The sequence below is a fragment of the Artemia franciscana genome, chromosome 19, assembly GCF_032884065.1.
Source record: "Artemia franciscana chromosome 19, ASM3288406v1, whole genome shotgun sequence".
Lineage (NCBI taxonomy): Eukaryota > Metazoa > Arthropoda > Branchiopoda > Anostraca > Artemiidae > Artemia > Artemia franciscana.
In genome coordinates this window covers 21,030,921-21,058,375 of record NC_088881.1, presented here as the reverse complement: position 1 = coordinate 21,058,375, position 27,455 = coordinate 21,030,921, and the positions used below count along the sequence as shown (strand labels likewise).

Sequence of the window (27,455 nt, the reverse complement as noted above, 5' to 3'; positions counted from 1 at the left end):
TATATATAACATATATATATATATATATATATATATATATATATATATATATATATATATATATATATATATATATATACATATATATATATATATATATATATATATATATATATATATATATATATTATATATATATATATATATATATATATATATATATATATATATATATATATATATATATATATATATATATATATATATATATATATATATATATATATGTTTGTGGAACTAATGAATCTCCAATCGTCATAGATACGAAAACCTACTTTTGGCTTAAAAGCATGAATGCACTTTTTTTAGACGCATTTTATTTTAGACTAGTGTTTTTGCATTGATAGACTACTTGACATTCTAACCATGACTTTTAATTCCAGATCCCTGTCACCAATCACGGCCCTTTGAGTGTGGAGGGTTGGACATTCATGTACATTCACACTATAGATGTTTACCAGAAACTTGGATATGTAATGGGTGGGCCGAATGCCCAGATGCAAGGGACGAATCTCCAGAGCTGTGTCTAGGTTTGTTTTTTGGCAATATTTTGACCAATTACTTTGAAGATTCAAAGCCTTTGGGACTTGGTCCATGGCTGATTCTTGCAACTGAAGGTAGCTTTACGCAACTTAAAAAAATATATTTTCTCCAGATTCTGTTCTGGTCTTCTACGTTTTGGGAGGTTATCTTTTTTCAGACGACAATTGCTTCTTTTACGGACACTTATTCTGATACTAGGGACTCGGGGGAATCTGGGATAAAGTTATAATCATTTGGGAAATTCGGGTTTTTTTTTTCTCAAACAAAGGGTGGAAACTCATGGATTGTATATTTTCAGTTGCCTTGAAAAAACTTAAATGGCAACAATGTCTTACTTTCTAAAAATAAGCGAAAATGTCACAAAAAGCTTAAGCATGGAATATTGTAACGTTTATTATCTATTTGGTAATTTAGGTAGACGAGTATTTAGTTTATTCTGAAGTATTGTCTTTTATTGGTGTATAATGCTGAAACAGTGGAGAATTAGCTAGGCTATACAGCAGTTGTAGATTAAGAACCTTCAACCTGTGTGCTTAGAAATTCTTTCAATCGGCTGGTGACCTTTTTTCCCTTAGTCACCCGCAAATGAAAAGGAGATTATCCAAACAGACCACCAACTGCCTTTGTAGATCACGGCTGATGTGACGCATTTACTGATAATCTGAGTGGGTCTTGAGTGGGGTCAAAATCCTAGACCCTAGTATGGTTCATACTATAGCCTATCCCTTTGTCAGTAAGCTATGAACCACACAATAATGAAACATGGGGGATGGAGTTTTTTTTTGAGTTTTAATGAAACTTGGGGATGGGGGATTGACTACTGGCTAGGCTTGTGATTTAGAATAGAGATAAACTCTGAGCTTTATTCCTATCACGGTTGAGGAAAGAAAGAAAAATAGACTAAAGTATTATTTAATCCTATTAGTGGCTTCAGTTGTTTTTTAGCAAGCAAGTATATATATATATATACATATATATATATATATATATATATATATATATATATATATATATATATATATATATATATATATATATATATATATATATATATATATATATATATATATATATATATAAGCTATGAACCACACAATAATGAAACATGGGGGATGGAGTTTTTTTTTGAGTTTTAATGAAACTTGGTGATGGGGGATTGACTACTGGCTAGGCTTGTGATTTAGAATAGAGATAAACTCTGAGCTTTATTCCTATCACGGTTGAGGAAAGAAAGAAAAATAGACTAAAGTATTATTTAATCCTATTAATGGCTTCAGTTTTTTTTAACAAGCAAGTATATATATATATATATATATATATATATATAATATTTAAATAAAATTGATATTTAAATTAAAAAAAATTAGATTCAAACAAAAATAATATTTAAATATTATAAACATTAAAATAATGATTTATTTTACAAGCTAAAATAATATAGCAGGGAGACAGTCAATTAATTGAATAATTGCTCAATTGCAAGCAGTAGCATCTTTTCAGTTAAATTTCAGTTTATTTAGGTTCTTTTTTAGTCTTCCTCTCAGTAGGCACTGAGCACTTACAAAAAGATGACTGACGGCTTTATTTCCATGTGGACAAATAACCATTCCGAACATAACAGCTTGTTACTATGTTGCAATTTTTTTCCCTGTCATTATTAGTATCTCTTTAGACATATCGAATTAAATTTTTCAGGTGTAGCGAAAGAGTTTGGGGAACTTATGAGCCTGGAAACTGGTACTAGTCTCGAAAAGAAAAATCATCAACGTCATTTAGTGCTTGGAGATTTTCTATTGGCCTAAACTCGTGTATACCTGTCAGGTTAGGTATTTAAAATGTAGGGAAGAGTCTTAGAAATCCTCGTTCTATTACAAATAGTCGTAAATACTCCCTCTATCCACTTGATGGTGCCATATATAGCCCCAATAATGTATTTCTTCGTTACATCAATGCAGTCATACGATTTAGCTCCTATATAAAAAAGTGTATCTCTTGAGTTTACAATTAATTAATTAATTAATTAAATGCAATTTATTTATAATATGCTTTGAACAGACCCCTCTCTCCTCTCCCTTATTAGTCATCGGCTGAGGAGATAAAATTCAGGTAAAACGATTACGGCTTTCTCTCCTTCAGAAAGGATAAAGTTCCTAACTCACAACTAGCCATTTCTTAAATGCTAAGATGAATCAAATGCACCCATTTCGGGGCAGTTAGTACCACTAGGGACTGTCATCATAAACTTTGCTAAATAAATCTGTAAGAACCTGTCAATTATAAACAATATTAGATTTCTTTTTCATGTGTTGTGAATGTTTGGTGTCGGTATTTACAGCCTCGAGAATTGGAAAAATCAGCATGACGAATAATAATAAAAAAAAGGACTAATTACGAAAAAGGGAAAGATAAATTGGCTTGAAAGATTAGAAATGAAAAAAAAGGCCTTGCTTATAAAAAAATTTATTAATTACAGCTTGTTAAGTAGCATGTTATTATGTTACAACCATTTGTTCCAGGGATCTCGTAAATATAACGGGGGTTACAATGTTTGTTTTTTCTTTTTTTGTGATACTTATCATCATATAAACTAATTGCTGATAGAAATATAATATTGTTGATAGAGATTTTTTTCGAGTTGCAAGAATGAAAAGGATTATTTATTTCAAGGAAAAAACTGATACCTTTAACACAATCTAGGGAACTCTAAAAATTTAGTTGGGTTGTTTTAGATTGTCTCCAGGAACTTTCCCTTTGACGGGGGGGGGGGGGGGGGTAAGAATACTTATAATTTTGTTCTTTAATGCGTTTTGAAAATGCCTCCTTGTTCTTCGTGGGGGAACATCGCCTCCTGGCCTTTTGGAACAGATGTGTGATTTTTTTTTTCTTTTTTAGCCGTAATTGGTCTAACTGATATTTTTCGACCTGATATGGCTGTTAAGTGTCTGGCTGACGGAGTCCAGCTTGATATATTTCTGAATAACCCAGAATTAAATAATAGTCAGCAGTATATAAGTGTATATAATTTAATGTACAAACGCATGCAGCCCCTATACATATTAACTATAACAAAAGTTTTGTTTTGACTGAAATTAAGGAGCGATATTAAAACTTAAAACGAACAGAAATTATTTCCTATATGAAAGGGGTTGTCCCCTCCTCAACGCTGCGGTGTTTACTCTACAGTTTTTTGTTGTTTTAAATGTAGATTTGTGAGAAAGAGTCAAACTTTAGTGTAAAGAACGGGGGGTTGAGGACGGGGCATCCCCTTTCATATACGGAAGAATTTCTGTTCGTTTAAGTTTTAATGTCGCCTCTAACTTTCAATTTAAAAAAAAAACGTGTTTTTGTATTTAATTTCTTAATGTTTTTAAATTAATGCAGGTTTTGATTTTGGCTAGCCAGAAATAAATAATTAAAGCGAAATTTGCATATACATATGTTATGTATGTTATATATATGTATATATATAAAATATATTTGTGGAACTAATGAGTCTCCAATCGTCATAGATACCAAAACCTACTTTTGGCTTAAAAGCATGAGTGCACTTTTTTTTAGACACATTTTATATTGGGCTAGTGTTTCGGCATTGATAACCTACTTGACATTCTAACCATGACTTTTAATTCCAGAATGGGGATGTTCTTTGGGGAATGCATTTGATTGTGGCCAAGGAAAATGCATAAGAGACATATGGCAATGCGATGGGCGAGCCCACTGCCCAGATGCAAGGGACGAATCTCCAGAGCTGTGTCTAGGTTTGTTTTTTGGCAATATTTTGACCAATTACTTTGAAGATTCAAAGCCTTTGGGACTTGGTCCATGGCTGATTCTTGCAACTGAAGGTAGCTTTACGCAACTTAAAAAAATATATTTTCTCCAGATTCTGTTCTGGTCTTCTACGTTTTGGGAGGTTATCTTTTTTCAGACGACAATTGCTTCTTTTACGGACACTTATTCTGATACTAGGGACTCGGGGGAATCTGGGATAAAGTTATAATCATTTGGGAAATTCGGGTTTTTTTTTCTCAAACAAAGGGTGGAAACTCATGGATTGTATATTTTCAGTTGCATTGAAAAAACTTAAATGGCAACAATGTCTTACTTTCTAAAAATAAGCGAAAATTTCAAAAAAAGCTTAAGCATGGAATATTGTAACGTTTATTATCTATTTGGTAATTTAGGTAGACGAGTATTTAGTTTATTCTGAAGTATTGTCTTTTATTGGTGTATAATGCTGAAACAGTGGAGAATTAGCTAGGCTATACAGCAGTTGTAGATTAAGAACCTTCAACCTGTGTGCTTAGAAATTCTTTCAATCGGCTGGTGACCTTTTTTCCCTTAGTCACCCGCAAATGCAAAGGAGATTATCCAAATAGACCACCAACTGCCTTTGTAGATCACGGCTGATGTGACGCATTTACTGATAATCTGAGTGGGTCTTGAGTGGGGTCAAAATCCTAGACCCTAGTATGGTTCATACTATAGCCTATCCCTTTGTCAGTAAGCTATGAACCACACAATAATGAAACATGGGGGATGGAGTTTTTTTTTTGAGTTTTAATGAAACTTGGGGATGGGGGATTGACTACTGGCTAGGCTTGTGATTTAGAATAGAGATAAACTCTGAGCTTTATTCCTATCACGGTTGAGGAAAGAAAGAAAAATAGACTAAAGTATTATTTAATCCTATTAGTGGCTTCAGTTGTTTTTTAGCAAGCAAGTATATATATATATACATATATATATATATATATATATATATATATATATATATATATATATATATATATATATATATATATATATATATATATATATATATAAGCTATGAACCACACAATAATGAAACATGGGGGATGGAGTTTTTTTTTGAGTTTTAATGAAACTTGGTGATGGGGGATTGACTACTGGCTAGGCTTGTGATTTAGAATAGAGATAAACTCTGAGCTTTATTCCTATCACGGTTGAGGAAAGAAAGAAAAATAGACTAAAGTATTATTTAATCCTATTAATGGCTTCAGTTTTTTTTAACAAGCAAGTATATATATATATATATATATATATATATATATATAATATTTAAATAAAATTGATATTTAAATTAAAAAAAATTAGATTCAAACAAAAATAATATTTAAATATTATAAACATTTAAAATAATGATTTATTTTACAAGCTAAAATAATATAGCAGGGAGACAGTCAATTAATTGAATAATTGCTCAATTGCAAGCAGTAGCATCTTTTCAGTTAAATTTCAGTTTATTTAGGTTCTTTTTTAGTCTTCCTCTCAGTAGGCACTGAGCACTTACAAAAAGATGACGGCTTTATCTCCATGTGGACAAATAACCATTCCGAACATAACAGCTTGTTACTATGTTGCAAATTTTTTCCCTGTCATTATTAGTATCTCTTTAGACATATCGAATTAAATTTTTCAGGTGTAGCGAAAGAGTTTGGGGAACTTTTGAGCCTGGAAGCTGGTACTAGTCTCGAAAAGAAAAATCATCAACGTCATTTAGTGCTTGGAGATTTTCTATTGGCCTAAACTCGTGTATACCTGTCAGGTTAGGTATTTAAAATGTAGGGAAGAGTCTTAGAAATCCTCGTTCTATTACAAATAGTCGTAAATACTCCCTCTATCCACTTGATGGTGCCATATATAGCCCCAATAATGTATTTCTTCGTTACATCAATGCAGTCATACGATTTAGCTCCTATATAAAAAAGTGTATCTCTTGAGTTTACAATTAATTAATTAATTAATTAAATGCAATTTATTTATAATATGCTTTGAACAGACCCCTCTCTCCTCTCCCTTATTAGTCATCGGCTGAGGAGATAAAATTCAGGTAAAACGATTACGGCTTTCTCTCCTTCAGAAAGGATAAAGTTCCTAACTCACAACTAGCCATTTCTTAAATGCTAAGATGAATCAAATGCACCCATTTCGGGGCAGTTAGTACCACTAGGGACTGTCATCATAAACTTTGCTAAATAAATCTGTAAGAACCTGTCAATTATAAACAATATTAGATTTCTTTTTCATGTGTTGTGAATGTTTGGTGTCGGTATTTACAGCCTCGAGAATTGGAAAAATCAGCATGACGAATAATAATAAAAAAAAGGACTAATTACGAAAAAGGGAAAGATAAATTGGCTTGAAAGATTAGAAATGAAAAAAAAGGCCTTGCTTATAAAAAAATTTATTAATTACAGCTTGTTAAGTAGCATGTTATTATGTTACAACCATTTGTTCCAGGGATCTCGTAAATATAACGGGGGTTACAATGTTTGTTTTTTCTTTTTTTGTGATACTTATCATCATATAAACTAATTGCTGATAGAAATATAATATTGTTGATAGAGATTTTTTTCGAGTTGCAAGAATGAAAAGGATTATTTATTTCAAGGAAAAAACTGATACCTTTAACACAATCTAGGGAACTCTAAAAATTTAGTTGGGTTGTTTTAGATTGTCTCCAGGAACTTTCCCTTTGACGGGGGGGGGGGGGTAAGAATACTTATAATTTTGTTCTTTAATGCGTTTTGAAAATGCCTCCTTGTTCTTCGTGGGGGAACATCGCCTCCTGGCCTTTTGGAACAGATGTGTGATTTTTTTTTTTTTTTTTAGCCGTAATTGGTCTAACTGATATTTTTCGACCTGATATGGCTGTTAAGTGTCTGGCTGACGGAGTCCAGCTTGATATATTTCTGAATAACCCAGAATTAAATAATAGTCAGCAGTATATAAGTGTATATAATTTAATGTACAAACGCATGCAGCCCCTATACATATTAACTATAACAAAAGTTTTGTTTTGACTGAAATTAAGGAGCGATATTAAAACTTAAAACGAACAGAAATTATTTCCTATATGAAAGGGGTTGTCCCCTCCTCAACGCTGCGGTGTTTACTCTACAGTTTTTTGTTGTTTTAAATGTAGATTTGTGAGAAAGAGTCAAACTTTAGTGTAAAGAACGGGGGGTTGAGGACGGGGCATCCCCTTTCATATACGGAAGAATTTCTGTTCGTTTTAAGTTTTAATGTCGCCTCTAACTTTCAATTTAAAAAAAAAACGTGTTTTTGTATTTAATTTCTTAATGTTTTTAAATTAATGCAGGTTTTGATTTTGGCTAGCCAGAAATAAATAATTAAAGCGAAATTTGCATATACATATGTTATGTATGTTATATATATGTATATATATAAAATATATTTGTGGAACTAATGAGTCTCCAATCGTCATAGATACCAAAACCTACTTTTGGCTTAAAAGCATGAGTGCACTTTTTTTTAGACACATTTTATATTGGGCTAGTGTTTCGGCATTGATAACCTACTTGACATTCTAACCATGACTTTTAATTCCAGAATGGGGATGTTCTTTGGGGAATGCATTTGATTGTGGCCAAGGAAAATGCATAAGAGACATATGGCAATGCGATGGGCGAGCCCACTGCCCAGATGCAAGGGACGAATCTCCAGAGCTGTGTCTAGGTTTGTTTTTTGGCAATATTTTGACCAATTACTTTGAAGATTCAAAGCCTTTGGGACTTGGTCCATGGCTGATTCTTGCAACTGAAGGTAGCTTTACGCAACTTAAAAAAATATATTTTCTCCAGATTCTGTTCTGGTCTTCTACGTTTTGGGAGGTTATCTTTTTTCAGACGACAATTGCTTCTTTTACGGACACTTATTCTGATACTAGGGACTCGGGGGAATCTGGGATAAAGTTATAATCATTTGGGAAATTCGGGTTTTTTTTTTCTCAAACAAAGGGTGGAAACTCATGGATTGTATATTTTCAGTTGCATTGAAAAAACTTAAATGGCAACAATGTCTTACTTTCTAAAAATAAGCGAAAATTTCAAAAAAAGCTTAAGCATGGAATATTGTAACGTTTATTATCTATTTGGTAATTTAGGTAGACGAGTATTTAGTTTATTCTGAAGTATTGTCTTTTATTGGTGTATAATGCTGAAACAGTGGAGAATTAGCTAGGCTCTACAGCAGTTGTAGATTAAGAACCTTCTACCTGTGTACCTAGAAATTATTTCAATCGGCTGGTGACCTTTTTTCCCTTAGTCACCCGCAAATGAAAAGGAGATTATCCAAACAGACCACCAACTGCCTTTGTAGATCACGGCTGATGTGACGCATTTACTGATAATCTGAGTGAGTCTTGAGTGGGGTTAAAATCCTAGACCGTAGTATGGTTCAAACTATAGCCTATCCGCTTGTCAGCGAGCTATGAGCTGCTCAATAATGAAGCATGGGGGATGGAGTTTTGATGAAACTTTGGGATGGACGATTGACTACTGGTTAGGCATGTGATTTAGAATAGAGATAAACTCTTTGAGTTTTATTCCTATCAGGGTTGAGGAAAGAAAGGAAAATAGACTAAAGTATTTTTTAATCCAATCCGTGGCTTCAGTGATCTTTCTAGCATGTATTCTAAACCAGTCATTTTCATTTTTAATTCCTCTTGCTTTTGTCACTTGTTGTCCTAATTCCGTCCATTTACATTTTCAATTTTTGTTTATTTTGCCGGATCCCTCTTATATATAAGTCTTTGAATTTACCAAGGGAAAATACCCCTCAAAATGTAGAACAAGCTCGATGAAAATTACCCCATGAAATTCAGCATATCAACCAGTTCGTGGTAACGAACTGTAAGGAGTGACCCGGCTCAATAGTAACTGAAACTCTAAAAAAACGGAATTTTTATACTAATAGATACATCAAAAGAATTAGTTTTTTATGATGATTTCAAAATATGTAGGTTTCATTAAATTTTGCTCTACCCATTAAAAGCTATGACCCCGATAATTTATTTTTTTTTTGAAAAAAGGGTTAAACATCCCCTAAAAGTCGTAGAATCTTAATGAAAATCACGCTCTCAGATTCAGCGTATCAGAAAATCCTACTTTAGAGGTTTCAAGCTCCTATCGGCAAAAATGTTTTTTTGTTTGTTTTTTTTTTTCTCAGAGGTGACCATATCGACCCAGTGATCCTAGAATGTTGCGCAGTGTAAAATTTGACGAAATCGTGAAAATTTACTAACGGAAAATTCACTTTTCATAACAATGTAGCGTATTTTTCCCCTTTTTAAAGTTTGATTTATTTTGTTTAAATGACAGAATTCACAATTTTATTAGAAAAAGTCAATTTTCCTCTATCTAATCCCGCCATATCTATTTATTACACGATCAGATCTACCTCAATATTTTGGAGTCCTGTCAGTCTAGAGCCCTTTTAGTTTAGAGCTCTTTGTCAATATTTCCGCTTCGCTTCTATTCATCCTAAAATATTCAAATAAAGACTAAAATCGTCGAAAAAATATGAACTTCAATAAAGATGCATGTAGGTATGCACCTCAAAACAAGCATATGAGTCGGGATACCTAAAAAATAAATAATTATGTGTTTGTTATTTTTGTAGTTGATAGGTATAAATTGGTGATTTAAATTCTTAGAGTTTCAAGCTTTGGCAAATTTTTAATTAAAAGTATTTTAATCTTGAAATTATCATATAATCAATTGAATTTTTAAAATTTAGATATGTCAGCTGAGCACAAAAATAAAAGTTTGAAATTCGGCTCAAATTTAGCATTAAGTTAAAGAATTGTCCTGTAAATTATTAATTAATATTTTTTATAACTACAACTCCTATCATTCAAGGGGATGGCACTGTGAGCGCTATGAAATAGCTGACCCTTGTCATCCCAGTTTTTAGTTTTTACTAACACCCTCAACGCCCCGCTCTTTACGCTTAAGTTTGACTCTTTTTCTCAAAGCTTCTTTTTAAAACAGTAAAAAACTTTAGCGTAAAGAGTTGGGCGTTGAGGAGGGAGCAGCCCCTTTTGTATACGAAGTAATTTCTGTTCGTTTCAAGTTTCAATGTCGCTCCTTACTTTCAGTTAAAAAACTTATTATTATTTTTTTATTTAATTTCTGAACGTTTTTGAATTAATGCATGTTTTGATTTTGGCTCTCCGGACATGAATAATTAAAGCGAAATTTGCATATTAATTTTTTTTCTGGCTAAATGGCTTTTTCTTAGTTTTGATAGGACGAATTTGAGAAAAAAAGGAGCAGGGGAGTAGGCCTAGATAACCTCCAATTTTTTGGTTACTTAAAAGGCAACTAGAACTTTTAGTTTTTTACGAACGTTTTCATCAATATAAATATATACTTAAATTACGTAATGAACTACTATATTCGTCAGTCTTTACACTAAAGCTTAAGTTTTGTCCCAATTCCTTAAGAATAACTCCTGAATCACAAAAGCTGTAGAATAAATAGTTAAAAATTAAAAAAAAAATTACTTTAGCGTAATGAGCGAGCTATTAGAAGGAGGCTAACCCCTCATATGCGTAATAATTTCTGTTCGTTTTAAATTTTAATGCCACTCCTTACTTTCAGTTGAATAGACTTTTTCCCCCAGGACAAATTCCTCCATGAAAAGTTCCTCCGCATAAACCCCTCCCCTAAATCCCTCCTCCTCCAACCAAAAATACCCTGACAGCGTCTGTACACTTCCCAATGACCATTACTATATGTAAACACTGGACAAAGTTTGTAACTCGCAGCCCTTCCCACGGGGACTCATGGGGATAAAGTCGTCCTCAAAGACATAGTTACTAGGCTTTTCAACTATGCTGAATAAAATGGCTATCTCAGAATTTTGGTCCAGTGACTTCGGGAAACAAATGAGCGCAGAAGGGGGCCTAGGTACCCTCCAATTTTTTGGCCGCTTAAGAAGGGCACTAGAACTTGTAATTTTTGTTAGAATGAGCCCTCTCGGGACATTCTAGGACCACTGGGTCGACACGATCACCTCTGGGAAAAAAAACAAAAAAAACACAAATAAACACGCATCTGTGATCTGTCTTGTGGCAAAAATACAAAATTCCACGTTTTTGTAGATAAGAGCTTGAAACTTCTACTGATGGGCTCTCTAACACGTTGAATCTGATGGTATGATTTTCTTTAATATTCTATGACTTTTAAGGGGTGTTTCTGCCTATTTTCTAAAATAAGGCAAATTTTCTCAGGCTCGTAACTTTTGATGGGTAAAAATACACTTGATGAAACTAATATATTTAAAATCAGCAATAAAATGTGATTTGTTGTATCAAAATTTAGTTTTTTTATAATTTCGGTTACTATTGAGTCGGGTCACTACAGTTCGTTACTTTGAACTGTTAGATTTTTCGAAAAAGTAATTCATAATAAAAGCAAACTTTTTCACCTGGTTCAATTTCACAAAGGAAATCCCATAATGCTACAGTTCTAAGCTGAGCAATCATACAGGATTGGTTCGATTTTGTTAGTTAACAACTGATTAACATACTTTTTAATAAGAGAATGGAATTGTTAATTGGATTCAAGCTTGTTCGGTTCTTTGGATCCTAAGTCTGTTTTTCGTTTGACATTAACTCAGTTAAAGAATCATAGTTGTTCATATAATATTTTTTTTTTGCTGGTTTGATAAAGGCGAGCCTAGTAATAAAGCAAGAAGACAAAAAAAAGATGAAAAAAACAAAACAAAAAAAAACCTGCGGTGGATGTCTTTGGGTCAAGTTTAAAATATACGTGTGTACCATTTATTCTCTTTTTTCATTTTACTCATTTATTGTTAGCTATAAGGTCTTGGATTATGAGGCATGTGTTGCTTTTATTATGAATTACTTTTATTATGGGTTAGCCTCCTTCTAATAGCTCGCTCATTACGCTAAAGTAATTTTTTTTTAATTTTTAACTATTTATTCTACAGCTTTTGTGATTCAGGAGTTATTCTTAAGGAATTGGGACAAAACTTAAGCTTTAGTGTAAAGACTGACGAATATAGAAGTTCATTACGTAATTTAAGTATATATTTATATTGATGAAAACGTTCGTAAAAAACTAAAAGTTCTAGTTGCCTTTTAAGTAACCAAAAAATTGGAGGTTATCTAGGCCTACTCCCCTGCTCCTTTTTTTCTCAAATTCGTCCTATCAAAACTAAGAAAAAGCCATTTAGCCAGAAAAAAATTAATATGCAAATTTCGCTTTAATTATTCATGTGCGGAGAGCCAAAATCAAAACATGCATTAATATGCTGTTGAAATGGTTTCCACTTTGTAAGTATAATCGATTAAGGTAAATAATTAGTCAGCACCAAACTTGGAGTTACAAGTGTTACTACGAGCTGCATGCTTTTTGCAATAATTCTTATCTTATCTCATAAACTGCACTAACAGGACGTTATAATTGCTCATTTGAAATCGTTTCTGGTCTAGTGTCAGCAAACGTGGCACTCAACGCGCGGATAGTTTCCTCATGCTTAAATCTTGTTTGATATGTGACAAACACGTTCTTTGAAAATTTTATAGCTTCAGCTATATTGATCAGTTTAATTCTGCGGCCGTCAGTTTTCGGACATCCCGAATGTTCATTAGCCAAGTTTATGGCCAATGGCCATATTTAAATTAGCCTTATGGCCAAGTTTAAATTTAGCTTCCCAAAATTCCACTGCGGTTAACGACGAAGTTGATATTTGATTTGTGTAGGCGTATCACCTTTCATAAACCAATATTATATGACATCTTGATACCCGATTTCAATCATTTTGACAAAATTTCTTACATCAGCCTACTCAAACGACTTCCAAAAAACAACTATACGTCTAAAATGGCTAAAACTCATCGAATGACCACCTGTTAAAAGATGCATAACTATATTCCTTGACTTTTATTGACGAAGTCAGAAACTTTTCAGAGCGTCCTCGTATAAAAAATGCGAGAGACTAAACGAAGTGTCGAAAGAACCATATTTCGAAAGAAGGATAGGGACGGTGTTTCAACTTTTCTTTTCAAACAATCTGAAAAACCTCGGTGATTTTCGATATAAAATCAGTAGATGGCTCTCAGGTTTCGGTAGAATTTTCAGTAGGATTGCTTTTCATTTTTTGTTATGTTTTCGGAGGTGTTTGAGCGACCATATTTTAAAAACTCAGAGAGCGATTCCGGAAATTTCGCCCATCAATTTTTGTCAAAGTTGACTCTGTTTCAAAGGGGAACTTCGGAAGCAGAAGCTCGAAAAAATAATGAAATGTATTTAATTTTGAAACTAAGTGTAGTCGTATTTCGTTCATTTTAAACCTGCTTCCGGGGATTCAGAGTTTTCTGTAGATTTTCGGTTGTTTCGGGATCTTTTTTGTCGGGAGACGAATAGGGAATTCGGTTGATCTTACGAAAAATTGGTAGAAGTGGAAACACTGGATAGGGACCCTATGATATCCTATTTTCGTGCGAGCATGCCAGCTTGCATCATCGCTATCCTAAAGAAATACCAGCAGTAAACTCTTAACCCGAGTAATTCCTTTGTGAGACAGAAAATCAATCTTGGTGATTAATTAGCGGAGAGCATGTTCCTGGTTGTGATGGTTATCTATAGAAGTAGCATTGATCGCTTAACAAATGTTAGCGTCAACCAGTCTCAGTTTTATTATTTACCAATAAGACTATCAAGACTCTCTTGGGCTACTAGCTATCAAATTCTCTATCCATTTTACTTGTTTACTTATTTAATTTTACTTATTTAATTTTTGCATTATGTTGTATATAAATTAACGGACAAATCATTTCATATGTATGTTTTACTTGAAAACATAATGTGCTGAAACATAAACTCGTCATATTGTACACAATACGTGGATACAAGCATAAACTTATAACATTATATTTATTGTTTTATGGATAAAGTCAATCAATTTGTTTCAGGTTCTGCGTCGCAAAATATCAATTCGCAAGCCATATCTGCTAACTACGTTCCACCAACAAATACAAGACCAACATTTGCCCCGGCCACATTTGCTCCAGTGACACGGCCTATACAACCAGCCGCCCCATTAATCCCAGCCCCATTAAAATTAGACGAAGACTTGGCTTTAGCAGATGAGGTTTCAAAGGAGAAAAAGGCAATGGAAGAGAAGGTTTCCGATTTAAGTCAGGTGCTTGCAGAAGAGGAGGAGAAATCAAAACATTTGGCAGAGCTAAAAGAAAAACATGAAACCAGTTTATCTGATCTTGAAGAGAGGTAAGTCTCAGCCAATTTTTACATGAAGAAGATCCGAAACTAGATACGTGATCAATATGGCGAACGCTGAAAGTTGGTAGGGGTATCAGAGACCCAACCAGATTAAATTAGAAATAGTCGCTTCCCCAATTCGACCATCTGGGGGGGGGGGGGAGTGGAAGGACGGTTAATTAAGAAAAAATAGAAAGAATGAGGCATTTTAAACTTACGAACGGGTTATCGGATATTAATGACATTGGATATTTAGAACGACCTCGTATCTTAGAGCTCTTGTTTAAATATCCCGACCGGATCCAGTAACATTGAGGGGGGAGGAGTTGGAGGGGGAAACTGAAATCTTGGAAAACACTTAGAGTGGGGAGATCGTAATGAAACTTTGTGGGAAGAAGTTCTTGGCTCTTCCGACCTCGCCATAAGTACCATACTAGCTGTTGGCTCCTGCTGTTATTATCACTACCCTTAATATTTTGCCGGTTGACATCAAATGGCTATTATTCACATGAATTTGTCAAATTTTGTCCATGAACTTTATTTTCTGGTTTTGCCATCTTTTCATACCCTTTTGTTATATTTGTACATTATCTAATTTACTTGTTTTTTATCTGTTTTTGAATGATATTTTGTTTATACTAGCAAGACCGACTGTTTATAAACAGCAATAATAATGCTATTATAAACAATAACATTCATAGTGGTGGCGTGTGTCGGTCCATAGGTCAAAAATGACAAAGTGGTGTACGCAGTAACTATTAACATTACAGTGGCGTCCATTTGGGGAGGGGGACCTCTAGTTTTTCTCTCCCCGCCCCCTCCACACGTACACACACAGATTAAAAGGAAACTTTTGGGGTATTTTCATCGAAAAAATGCCGTTTTTTGTATCTTATTTTAACAAAATGACAGAAAAGACACATATCTCCTCCTTGCAGATACATAAAAATTTGTTTTGTCCCCCCCCCCTCCACCACCAAATTTTCCTGAATTCATGTAACTGGAATGTTGGAGAGTTGACTTGACTGCTAATATAAACCTGTCACATATTTAATATGAATTTTTCTTGTGTTCTTCTTCTTCTAAATTTGTATTTCCCTGGCTAACGGATAGTTTTTTTTTTCTGAAAATCTCTATTGTCAGTTTTTATCTTTTATTCTATAGGTATAATTATGTGTGGAATTATATTTATAATTCAGCTTATATCACTTTTTTGTCTTCTCCTCGAAATATTATTCACTTTCTAACTATTTTGCAAAAAAAGTATTAAACTCAACTTGAGAACTTTTAAATTGGAAAATTGGCAGTTCTTCTGCTATCTGCAGTTGGCAATTGGCAGTTGCTGCTACCGAAAACGGTGCTGTTGTTAAAAATTATTTATTTTCAGGCTCAACAAGGAACAGATAGCCCTCCAAGAATCAAATAAAGAATTCGAGGCTCTTAAGGCCACAACTGCTGCGGAGCAAGAGCTGAGAACAAAACGCGAACAGGAATTAGCATTACTGAAGAAGAGCCTTGAGGAAGAATCTGGTCATCACGAGAGCCAGTTAATGGAAATGAGGCACAAACATAGTCAAGAACTGGCAGTTTTGCAAGAACAGATGGACAACGCCAAGAAAATAATGGAAGCGTTGGAAAAAGCTAAGGCAACTTTGGCGGCTGAAAATGCGGATATGGCTAATGAGATCAAATCAATTGCAACATCCAAAGCTGAGACTGATAGAAAAAGAAAACACCTCGAGTCACAGGTAAAACTTTCCTTTTAAGTCATGTATATATGTCGTGGAGAGTATGTGTTTCTCTCTCCCATGTCTATTGTCTGTGTACCTTTGGGTGTATTTACAACTGGCGAGGGGGTAGATTAGTTCAAAAGATCTTTATCCAGGGTCGCCCAGTGCTTGGAGACAAACTACAGCCATCCTGTAAACCTTGATTATATATCTGTACATGGGATAAAATAAGGTAAAAAAAAAAGGTAAAGGTAAAGGATACGGCATTCGACTTTACAGTCCGTACCGGCGGTGCTGATATCCGTTTCTTGGCCCTTCAGCCAGGAAGTGCAATGGGGGGGTTGGGGGCCAGCCAACCTGTGCTTTCGCACACCCTTCCTATAAAATAAGGATAAAATAAGGGACCTTAGTTGAGCACAATCGTATGAAATGCTATTTTCAAATGGATATTACATTTTCGATTAGAATTCGATACCCATTTTATTACAGTTCGCTTAAATTTCGTTGGAATCCTTTCTTCTTCTGACTTTTTATTCCGTTGAGTTTTTCCAAATGACTTCACTTTTATTAAGCAGGTGACTGTATTTTAAGCTTGTGTTTTTTTTTTCTTATTTATTCGTGTTAGTAACAAAATTTTCGGAGCGCCTGCATACGGTGGGGATTAGTATTCAGGGATGGGAAAATTGTTAAAGAACTTGGGTCAAAAATGTTAAAAAAATGAAATATAAATATATTGAAATTTTCGACAGAAAATAATAAAGCTGTCAAAACGGAATATAGTCTTTTTATGGACTTTATCCAAACAGATCAGTGATACTGTCGTAAAAGTCTGCAAAATTCGATCAGAAAGCCTAGAAATATCTCTCATCCAGTCCAAAACCTATAAAGTGGATCTGCTCATCGGCTTAAATAAGAAATCCTACCACATGTTAAAAAGTTTTATCCTTAAAAAAAAAACGTAAACGAAAGAAAACACGTTTCTGTAGTTTGCTAGTTTCTGCTATATTGCTGATTGACTCTCTCATGTCTTTTGTTTATTTGCTAAACCGAAAAAGATAATTTTCTTTGAACTTTACGTTCAACAAAAATAATATCTTTACCAAATAGTACAGTTGTCAACACTGTTTTCATTGTATGTGTAAACTAAAATTAGTAATGAAATAGTACAAACTTTTTAGACCGATTGACAAGCCACTATTTAAAAAAAAAAAAAAACACACAAATCATATGATTGAACACAAGGGTTATACTTACTGCAACCGCGTTATCAGGTGATATCGTGTGTACGCTTATGCTACCTCAAATAGTACCTAGTATCGAGCATTTTGAAACTGATTGCTATAAAAGTTAGTTGAACATTACTGGCTCTAGAGTGGCGGAATAACCTTTTGTATGCTGATGGTAAAAGGAAACTGCCGAATCGGTTAGTTTATCCCGAAAGTGATGAATCAATTTGATTTAACTTATGTTGCGTTAATTTCTGTTCAAAGGTGGCTTTGTGCTTGGAACTTGTGTTAATATGTCATGAAAGCCTTTGAGGATTGATGCTGAACCCTTGTTGAAAATTGCCTAAGGATTCCATCTTGTTAGTGGCTGCTTGTGTTTTTCAATATCAGTTTCATTTTAGGTTATTGAGCTGGAGAAGACGCAGCGTAATTTTGACAAAATCCTGGCAGAAGAAAAGGCAATATCAGAACGATTTGCGTCAGAACGAGATGCAGCTGAAAGAGATGCAAGAAAAAAGGAGACGAAAGTTTTAAGTCTAAGTCGAGACTTGGAAGAATATATTGTGAAAGTAGAGGAGCTAGAGAGGTCAAGAAGAGTTCTTCAAAATGAGCTTGACGAATTTGCCAATTCACAGGGAACTGCTGATAAAAATGTAAGTTTCGTTAAAGTTTTGCACGAATGTTTTTTATTTATTTGAAATGTTCTTTGCGTGTTTTTGGTTGAATTTTGAGTTTGATTACAAGTACAAGAACTACTAGAAGCTAGGTTACAAGTAGGCTAGGAAAAAATGTCACTTTTATTTTTAATTTTAAATAAGTTTCAATTTTTAATTTAGCTGAGATTTTTAATCTCAGCTAATATACAGTCGCCTAAGACCTTTTAAACTAAAATATCTGCTCCGCTTTCTTGGTGACAGTTGACCAATTCGCCTTGCTTTTTTTTTATCAGCTTTTATCGGAATGTTCCCGTACCTCTCATTGCCAAGTATTTACAAACTATGTTTAACCCCCTCCCTCCTGTTTGGGGAAGGGAGGGCAGTCCTTTAAGTATGTACAAATGTGTTTAAGCCCTTGGGGAAAAGTGGAGCTTATATATATATATATATATATATATATATATCAATCAATTTATTTATAACCCATCAACAAAAAAGAGGGCGGAACGCCCTTAAGATGGAGTAATAAGAGAAAAAAAAGCTACAAATAAATACAAATCAACACAAACAAACAATTAAATAAGTAATGCTGACCATGGGTGAGACACTATCAACATAGAAGAACGAAAATCATGAAGCCTTTTATCAATAATAGATGTAGGAGAAACTAGGCGGAACTTGTTCATTAAGTAGCTATTTCTAGTCCAAGGAGGGTAACTAAGAAGGAATTTAGCATAACGAAAATATACTCTACGAACATATAGTTTCTGAGGTTCACTAAAAAACTGCCAAACCGGACAAAGAGAAAGAAGATGAGGTACAACTAGGCTATTATAAATTTTCGCAAGATTTAATTTATCAATGTGTTTAATATTAGATACAATTGAAGCATAAGCAATTCTCAGTTTTTTCTTCAAATTTTCAAGGAATAATTTCACAGTTTCTTTCATATTTTTTCCAATAGGCATTCCAAGGTAAAGTAATTTTTGAGAAAGGGGGACTTGAACATTAGCTAAAGATAAGAAAATAGGGCCATTTGTCTCTTTAAAATTGAAAGCTACAACAGCAATATTAAACACATTTTCACATCCACTAAAAGTACGGCTTAGATTCAAAACGTCATCTGCAAAAGTTATTAAAGACAAGTTAAATCCACGGTGAATACAACTAAAATTAACTGAATTTTGGGCATCTAAAACAGAGTTATTAAATAAAGAAGGTGAGGTAAGGTCACCTTAACGGACACCTTTCAAAATATCAAAAAGGGAAGATCCCCCCTTTAACTTCGCCTTAAGGTGATGGTATATTATATAATATACATATATATCCATTTGGTTTTTTTTACATAAATCCATTAATAAAAGGTACTAATTTTTAAATATTTATTATTCACCCCCTGTTATAATAAATAATAGAATTGTGGCAAAGAGTCAAAATTTAGCGTAAAGAGGGAGAGATTGCGGAGGGGACAACTCATTTAATATACGTAGTAATTTTTGTTCGTTTTAAGTTTTAATTTCGCTCCTTACTTTAAGTTAAAAAACTTAGTTTTTTTTATTTAATTTCTGAACGTTCTTGAAATAATGCAAGTTTGATTTTGGATCTCCGCATATAAATTATTAAAATGAAATTTGTATATTAATTCTTTTTTTGGCTAAATGGCTTTCTCTTTCTTTTGATCAGACGATTTTGAGAAATAAGGGGTGGGGAAGGAGGCTTAGTTGTCCTTCAATTTTTCGGTTACTTAAAAAGGCAGCTAGAACTTTTAATTTTTAACGAGCCTTTTTATTGGTAAAAAATATACGTAACTTAAGAATTAACTTACGTAATAAACTTTTATATTATTATATTTCTATTATGTATGAGGGGGTTTGTACCCTCGTTAATATCTTGGTCTTTACGCTAAATCGTAAGTTTTGTCCCAATTCTTTAAGAATGACCCCTGAATCAGAAAGGCCGTAGAATAAATAGTTGAAATTACTAAAAAATACTTTAGCATAAAGAGAAAGGTATTTATCTCCTCCTAAATACATCGCTCTTAATGCTAAATTGGTTTTAGAACCCCTCATATGCGTAATGATCTTTTTTTGTCTTTAGTTTCAATGCTACTCCTTACTTTCAATTGAAAAAATGTTTTCATGTTCATTTTTTCATTGTTATTTTATAATAATACTAGATAGTCCTGCGCCCTTTTCATTGAATTTTTCTTCCCCCATGACACATTTCTCCAAGGAAAGATCCTCTCTCATAGCCCCCTCCCATCAATCCCCACCCCCTAAACCAAAAAGTCCCCCTGAAAACGTCTGTACACTTTCCAATAACCATTACTATATTTAAACACTGGTCAAAGTTTGTAACTTGCAACCCCTCCCCCAGGGATTGTGGGGGAGTAAGTCATTCCCAATGACATAGCTATTATGGTTTTCATCTATGTGGAGTAAAATGGCTATCTCAAAATTTTGATCCGTTGACTTTGGGAAAAAATGAGCGTAGGAGGGGGCCTATGTGCCCTCTAATTTTCTCGATCACTTAAAAAGGGCACTAGTACTTTTCGTTTCCGTTAGAATGAGCTCTCTTCCAACATTATAGGACTTTTGTCGATACGATGACCCCTGGGGAAAAAAAAAAACAAACAAATAAACACGCACCCGTGATTTTGTCTTCTGGGAAAAAATACGAAAATTGACGTTTTTGTAGATAGGAGCTTGAAATGTTTCAAGCTCTGATACGCAGAATGCGATGATGTGATTTTCGTTAAGATTCTTTTATGGGGTGTTTCCCCCTATTTTCCAAAATAACGCAAACTTTCTTAGGCTCGTAACTTTTAATGACAAAGACTAAATTTGATGAAACATATATATTTAGAATAAGCATGAAAATTAAATTATTTTGATGTATCTTTTAGCATCAAAATTCCGTTTTTTAGAGTTCCGTTTACTATTGAGCCGGGTCGCTCGTTATTATTGAGCGACAGATCCGTGATCTGTTATTTAACCCCATCTTTATTTTTCCGAAGAAAATCGTCCTTTAATATTTAGACATTAGAAAATTCAGTCAGATACAGCTTATCAGAAGCAACAAGCAATTCTAATAGTATGGTCTGGAGGTGACACTTACGATCTTGCCTTAAGTTTTCAAGAAAGAGTTGGCTGTGACGAGATATGGGAGAAAATTTGTCAGAATATGTGAAAATATTGATTTTTACATCTATTTTATTTAGCAAATTAATATACTAAAATATTTATAGTATTTTAGTTTGCCTTACAATTCTCAATATATATCCACTATAGGTTTGAACACTTTGAGCCTTCGTTGGGATACAAGGTGTTTAAAAAGTGGGTCGTTAGGTCAAATGAATCAGGTTTCTCTGCATTCTATGATGTTTTCCAAAAAATGTCCTTGAGTGTGTGGTTAACCACTCTTGATGAGGGACTGAAATTTGGATTGTTATCCCGCCCCCCTTCTTGTGTTGTTACAACTTATTCTGCATCCATAAAGCGACTTAGAAATCTCTTTTGAGTGGAATACGTCTTAATGATCACCCTTAAATTTCCCATAAAGTGGCAAGAAAATCTGTATATTTCTGGAAAGTTAGCATATTATAATAAATAGGCTTGGGATTTTGAAGATCTGACATCTCTTTTGGATTCATTCACCAGTTGTAATTCATTTATTCTTTAGCATACTAGCCAAACGGCTATAATTTTACTATATGACAATTTTTTGTGTTAGTCAATCTAAGCCTGGGGGAAGGGGACAAACGGATTTGGGCTGTTCCTCTTTTTATCGGTTTGGTTTGCTTAATTCAATTGTATGGTTTCTATATTTATGTTTCTAGTTGCTTTAGAAGATTACTAACAGTATTTTTAAATGCTATTGAGCATAGGATTAATTAAACGGATAAAAAAGGAAGTTAGGTATAAAAATGTGAATACAAGGCAAAACCTGGGTACACATATATTTTTTTTTGACAAAGAAATGATTTTTTTTCTGTATATAGGGATCAGAAAGCAGACACTAATTAAAAGCAAAATCTAGGTTTTGGAATTTAAAATACAAAGAAGTATTCTTACGTTACAAGACTTAGTCTTATATTTTTATGCATTTTTCAGATTTTCAAAGTGTTTTTCAATAGGTATTTCAAGATGCGATTACGTGATATGATTTGATAAATATTACCATGTCTCATAATGTAATAAGCTGTAATAATTGTTGACACTAGAAGAAACACCATTAATGAATCGTTCTAAACATTCGTAAGTGGAAAAATAAAAGAGTTTGCAAATTTTTTATGTTTTTTTTGGGGGGGCACCCAAACAAAAAGAATGAAGTTTATTCTAAGCAGTTGACTTACATAAGGTTTGCCATGAAAAGGCTTATTATTGGATCCAGAGCTGTAACTTTTCTATGTTTCTTATTATGAGCAAAAAAATCTGAAAAGTACGTTTCTTCTCAAAACCTTTTTAGATGCGGGTTTTATAAAACATCGGAGCAGAGTGAATTCTGTAGTATTTGTTTTCGAAACAATCGGAGGAAGTTGGCTGACGAATATCCCATAGAAAAAGAAAAAGATTCTATTGCTATTGAATTTAGTTCTGGCACTACATCAGAAGCACTGCATAGAAGATCTACACTTAGATGTAGAATGTGCAAGAAGAAAATTAAGCTTATCTTCTACGAGGGTAGATACAAAAAAGCATTTTGTTTGCAAAACAGAGAACGGGAGGATCACCACTGCACTTTTGATGTCCTAGGAAAAGGGGCTGAAGTGTTGAGTAAAGAGATCCCTCATGTTGTTGCTGATAGATAGGAACAAATTTAGATAGTTTCAAATTTCAGACAAGCACTAAGAGGAGGGAAGGATCTACATTCTTAGTCTTCGAATACTTTTGAGAAATTGTCATCTTTATAAATAATCAACGGCGAAAAAAAAAATCAAAATCGTCCCTGATATAAAACAGGAAGAAGTTCGTTTTACGCAGTTTTGAAGATCCAGTGAAAAAACGAACTTATGGTACAATCCTAATTGAATGTAATGTTTTATATAGGATTTCTAATTCGCATTTTCTAAAATTAACATGTTAATTTTATTAAACTTAAGAACAGCAGAAACAAAAATCTATAATAATTCGAACTAAAAACGATGAGAAATTACAATTAAAGAATGAATGAAACTCAAAACGAACAGAAATTAAATTGCTTTAACGGCAAATTGTTTTTAATAGATCCAATTATGCAATAAGATCCGCCAATCTTTATGTCTCAATTTGCGAAAAAGGTACTCGCAAACTAATGGTGATTTGCAGAAAATAGTGCTACCGATTTAGTTGTGCAACTTTTTTGTCGAAATTACCAAATTTTTCATATTTTCAAAGTGTTTTTCAATAAGTATTTCAAGATGCGATTACGTGATATTATTTGATAAATATTACCATGTCTAACGGTAATATTTAATTTCAATAGATGCGTTCAATAAATACAATCAATGTTGCTTTACAATGGGGGAAAAAATGTTCGTGCTAGTATATAGTTTGAGTCAATAAAAACTTGGTTTAATAATGTTATGTTTTATAATTGCAAATGCAGGGCTAGATGCATTTTTTTTTTTTTTGTAGAGAATTTAGACTCAGTTTGTCGTGTTAATATATATAAATTTTGGGCACCCTCCCCCCCTTACAGGGCCCTAAATTAATTCGGTATATCTTCTTTAGGTGTCAGAGCTCACCAGTCACTTTCAAGAATGTGAGCGTGCACGTTCAGAGGTCGAGGATGCAAAAGAAGAAAAGTTAGTCTCTTTCTTGCGTTATGTTTCTTGTTTCCCTTTGTTTAATTGGTTTTATGTCTTGCTCCCATGGTTGAGCGTTCCTAGGGCTGACTTTACGTATTTTATAAGCCTTTCTTAAATATCCCTTTAAAGCTCCATTCGATTGTGACTGTATAAAGATAGCAGGTCTCCCACCAGGTCCATAATTTTGAAAAAAGATCTTATATTTTTATCTTTTTTTTAGATGGTTCGTAATTCAGAAGAAAAAAAAAGGTTCGTAATTTTTGTAATTTTTTTTGTCGCCCACTAAAAGCAGATGGGGCGCTTTTCCATGTAAATGATAAGCAAAGCAAATGGGCAAGATCTTTTTTGGGACTTCCTGGACTATTTTGACTTGAATCTGTAAGGAATATGTTTCTTATGACATTGAAAATTCGAGTTTGCACTGGTGCAGAAAGTGAGCAATGGGGTTCTGATAGAACTGAAATTTTAAAAGAAGGTACTATCTGTCTAGGGTGCTAAAATAATTAAATAATATTCTGGTAGGGAGGGGGTTGAATTTTGGTATCTCCGAAAGAAGGTGGCCTTTATATTTGTTTAAAGTAAATATTATTTCATGTGACATGTATTTTTAAATTGGATAGTAAAAAAAAGTAGTTTTATTTGACCGTCGTGCTACTTATTCACAGATGAGGGATTTTAAAATAACACAGGGATTTTGTGGCCACTCAAACTATTTTTTATTCTACCAGGAATGGCAGCAGGGAGTTCGATATCACCTCTTGTTTTCATTAGTTTTAACTCAGCAGTTGCCTCATGTTCAGCGCTTCCAATATTAATGAATTTTCGGGGATTTTCCCTGAAAATCTCGCAAAAAAGGAATGGCCAACACTCTTGGACCTAGTAGCATCAAAGCTTTAAATTCGGCCTTGGAGACACTTTCAATTTGTCAAAATCTAAGCTGCCCAATTATAATTAAATTGGTTAAGTTCGTGAAAGTTAGCCCAATCTATCTTCGCATTTTTGTGGTATTAAACAGAAATTTAATATTTTGCTGAGAAAAAGTTTGTATTCTGCAGAAATTTCCAAAATCCTTGGAGAAATCGTACAAATTATAGGTTTTGAATATCTTGCTTAATGAAGTACTCAAAATTCATCCCACTGCACCCTTCTTCTGTCAAACATTGGGGATTTCGACTATGAATTGAAATTTGCATTAGTATACATACACGTTATGTATGCCTCTGTTGAAGGGTTTTAACCAGGGCTATCCTTTGAGGTATCGGAACCACATTATGGAATGCGAGACTCAATCACCAGAACAGCTCTCTACTTCACTCTGTATAATAGGAAGCTAATTTTAAGACAGTATATGACCAAATTATCTAATCAATTATGATTGTTCTGCCATCCAAACGTCGAGAACTCATTCTTTAATCAAGGTATTATGCCAGTTACTGGAACCTTAGATTTTGACTTTGAAATAAAGATTAGGTGACTTGTAGCCTGCTTAAGTTCAAGAGATGTGTATGTACCGTTTCAAAGTTTAGGCATTGTGAAATTTGAAAATCTTTGAATCCGACATTTTAAGTGTCATCGTATAACTATTTAGTTGCTCTAATAGATGTCGTGAGATGCACCAAAAAAGAAGAGGTTTTCTCATAAAATCTTCTTGAAACTTGAATTAACTAAAATAAATTGTAAAGAACTAATGCAATGACGGTAGAAAACCCCCAGAGTCTGCTTGAAACTGCAACACATTGATATAATATCACTTTAAAATCGTCATACCCTTTAATTACTCAACTTATGAGATGATGGTAAGAAAATTAAAAGACTGGATTTAGCACATGAGGGCTAGATCTTCATAGATAAAATCTGAGTGCCGTATATGAGGAACGCTTGCTGTAGAGTTTTTAGATTATTAAGCATCAAGAGGGCCTTATGGGGTTTCCTATCGGCACAGTGAAAAACCTTTTTCAGTCCATCTTTTTAAAGTCCTTAATTGATATCCATCCATCCATTGGTCCATTTTGGGTATGTGGTCTATATATCATTATTTTAGACTACTATGTGTCTTGATCTTTTGACCCCCTTCACCCCTCTCATGTTAATGCCTTTTTGGTATATTTGTTCAAGGGTTGTTGGTCTTCTCACCAACAATTGGTGAGATCCTTTGGTGAGATGCGATCCTTTGTTTGTATTTCATTCCTCTAATATATTCTTATTACCTTTTTTTCTTTATTTTCAAGGAGGAACTTCGAAAGGCAAATTGCCGCATTAACTGTACAGCTACATGAAGCGAAGAAACATGCTGATAATGAAGCAGAAGCCTTGCTTCAACTGGAAGAGCTGCGAAAGAGGTCTTCAAAGGACATTGAAAGCCTTCAACGCCAAATTGAAGAGCTCAAAGTACAGCTACATGAAGCGAAGAAACATGCTGATAAAGAAGCAGAAGCCTTGCTTCAACTGGAAGAGCTGCGAAAGAAGGCATCAAATCTTCATTGTATTTTAAGTGGTAGTTGTATTTAATTTTGTATATTTAATTTTTGTTTTGTTTTTTATGTTTTTTATGTTAATTATGTTATATTGATATTATATTGATATATAGTTATGCCAAAAATGCTTTTATTAGATTTTAGTGAAAAGATCGTTTATGATAGAATCAATTACGCCAAAAGTTTCCATGTTTCTGTCAAAAATACTACGGTAATTTTATATCTGTTCATATATGCTCATACTATTAAATTACTTATTCTATTTGATGTAATTATAGTGACGCTCTGTATAAATAAATTGTTTTTAAATTTCAATTTTAGGGGGATTTTAGGCGGAAACCCCCATAAAATCGCTCAAACTTAGCCTAAGAGTTATATTTAAGAAATGTTGTGACCTACTTATGATAAATGATAGACTTGTTGATCTTGACCCGAAAAAATATTTTAGTACTAAGAGGCCCTTGAAGTGTGAAAATGCCCAAACTCAGATTTCCCATAAAATTGACCCAAAAAGTGGCAAAAATTATAATTATGGCGGCTCTTCGACGAAGACGAGCTAGAAGAACTCCCTCACTCAAAACACTTATTGACCAAAGATTTCTTGGAGGGTAGAGGGGGGGGGGGTGTTCTTGCCTCGGCAGTATTGAAGAGTAAGCTAAGCTAATGGGCTTATAACCCAATGATAGAGGATCTATCTTTACTCGGGTGAGCGATTATGCTTATTTTTCATACTATCATAGGCAGCGCAATAACGCTGACTAAGTAAAGAGCGATGTGGGCACAATTTTTTATTTTTTTTTTTAGAGGTGACAATTTGTGAATGATGACATCTCTAACGTTAACGATAAAACTGGCTTATTGCCATCTTTAATACCAACATCATTCCAACTGGACTGTTACAAATTGGAACCGTGCTGTTTCTGCTTTCTTACTTCTAGTTTAATTGTCCTTCGTGTTTTA

At 33.6% G+C, this 27,455-nt stretch overlaps 1 protein-coding gene across 1 annotated transcript; it reads left to right on the top strand.

Moving 5' to 3' along the window:
• Window positions 1–383: 383 nt before the first annotated feature.
• LOC136039407 (myosin heavy chain, non-muscle-like) lies at window positions 384–26,634 on the top strand (the record flags this gene model as incomplete). Its single annotated transcript, XM_065723130.1, is given in 8 exon segments — window positions 384–530; window positions 4,176–4,301; window positions 7,921–8,046; window positions 14,315–14,630; window positions 16,009–16,369; window positions 17,979–18,230; window positions 23,945–24,018; window positions 26,250–26,634. Coding segments are annotated over 5 exon segments (1,083 nt in total). The 3' UTR covers window positions 26,530–26,634.
• Window positions 26,635–27,455: the final 821 nt, after the last annotated feature.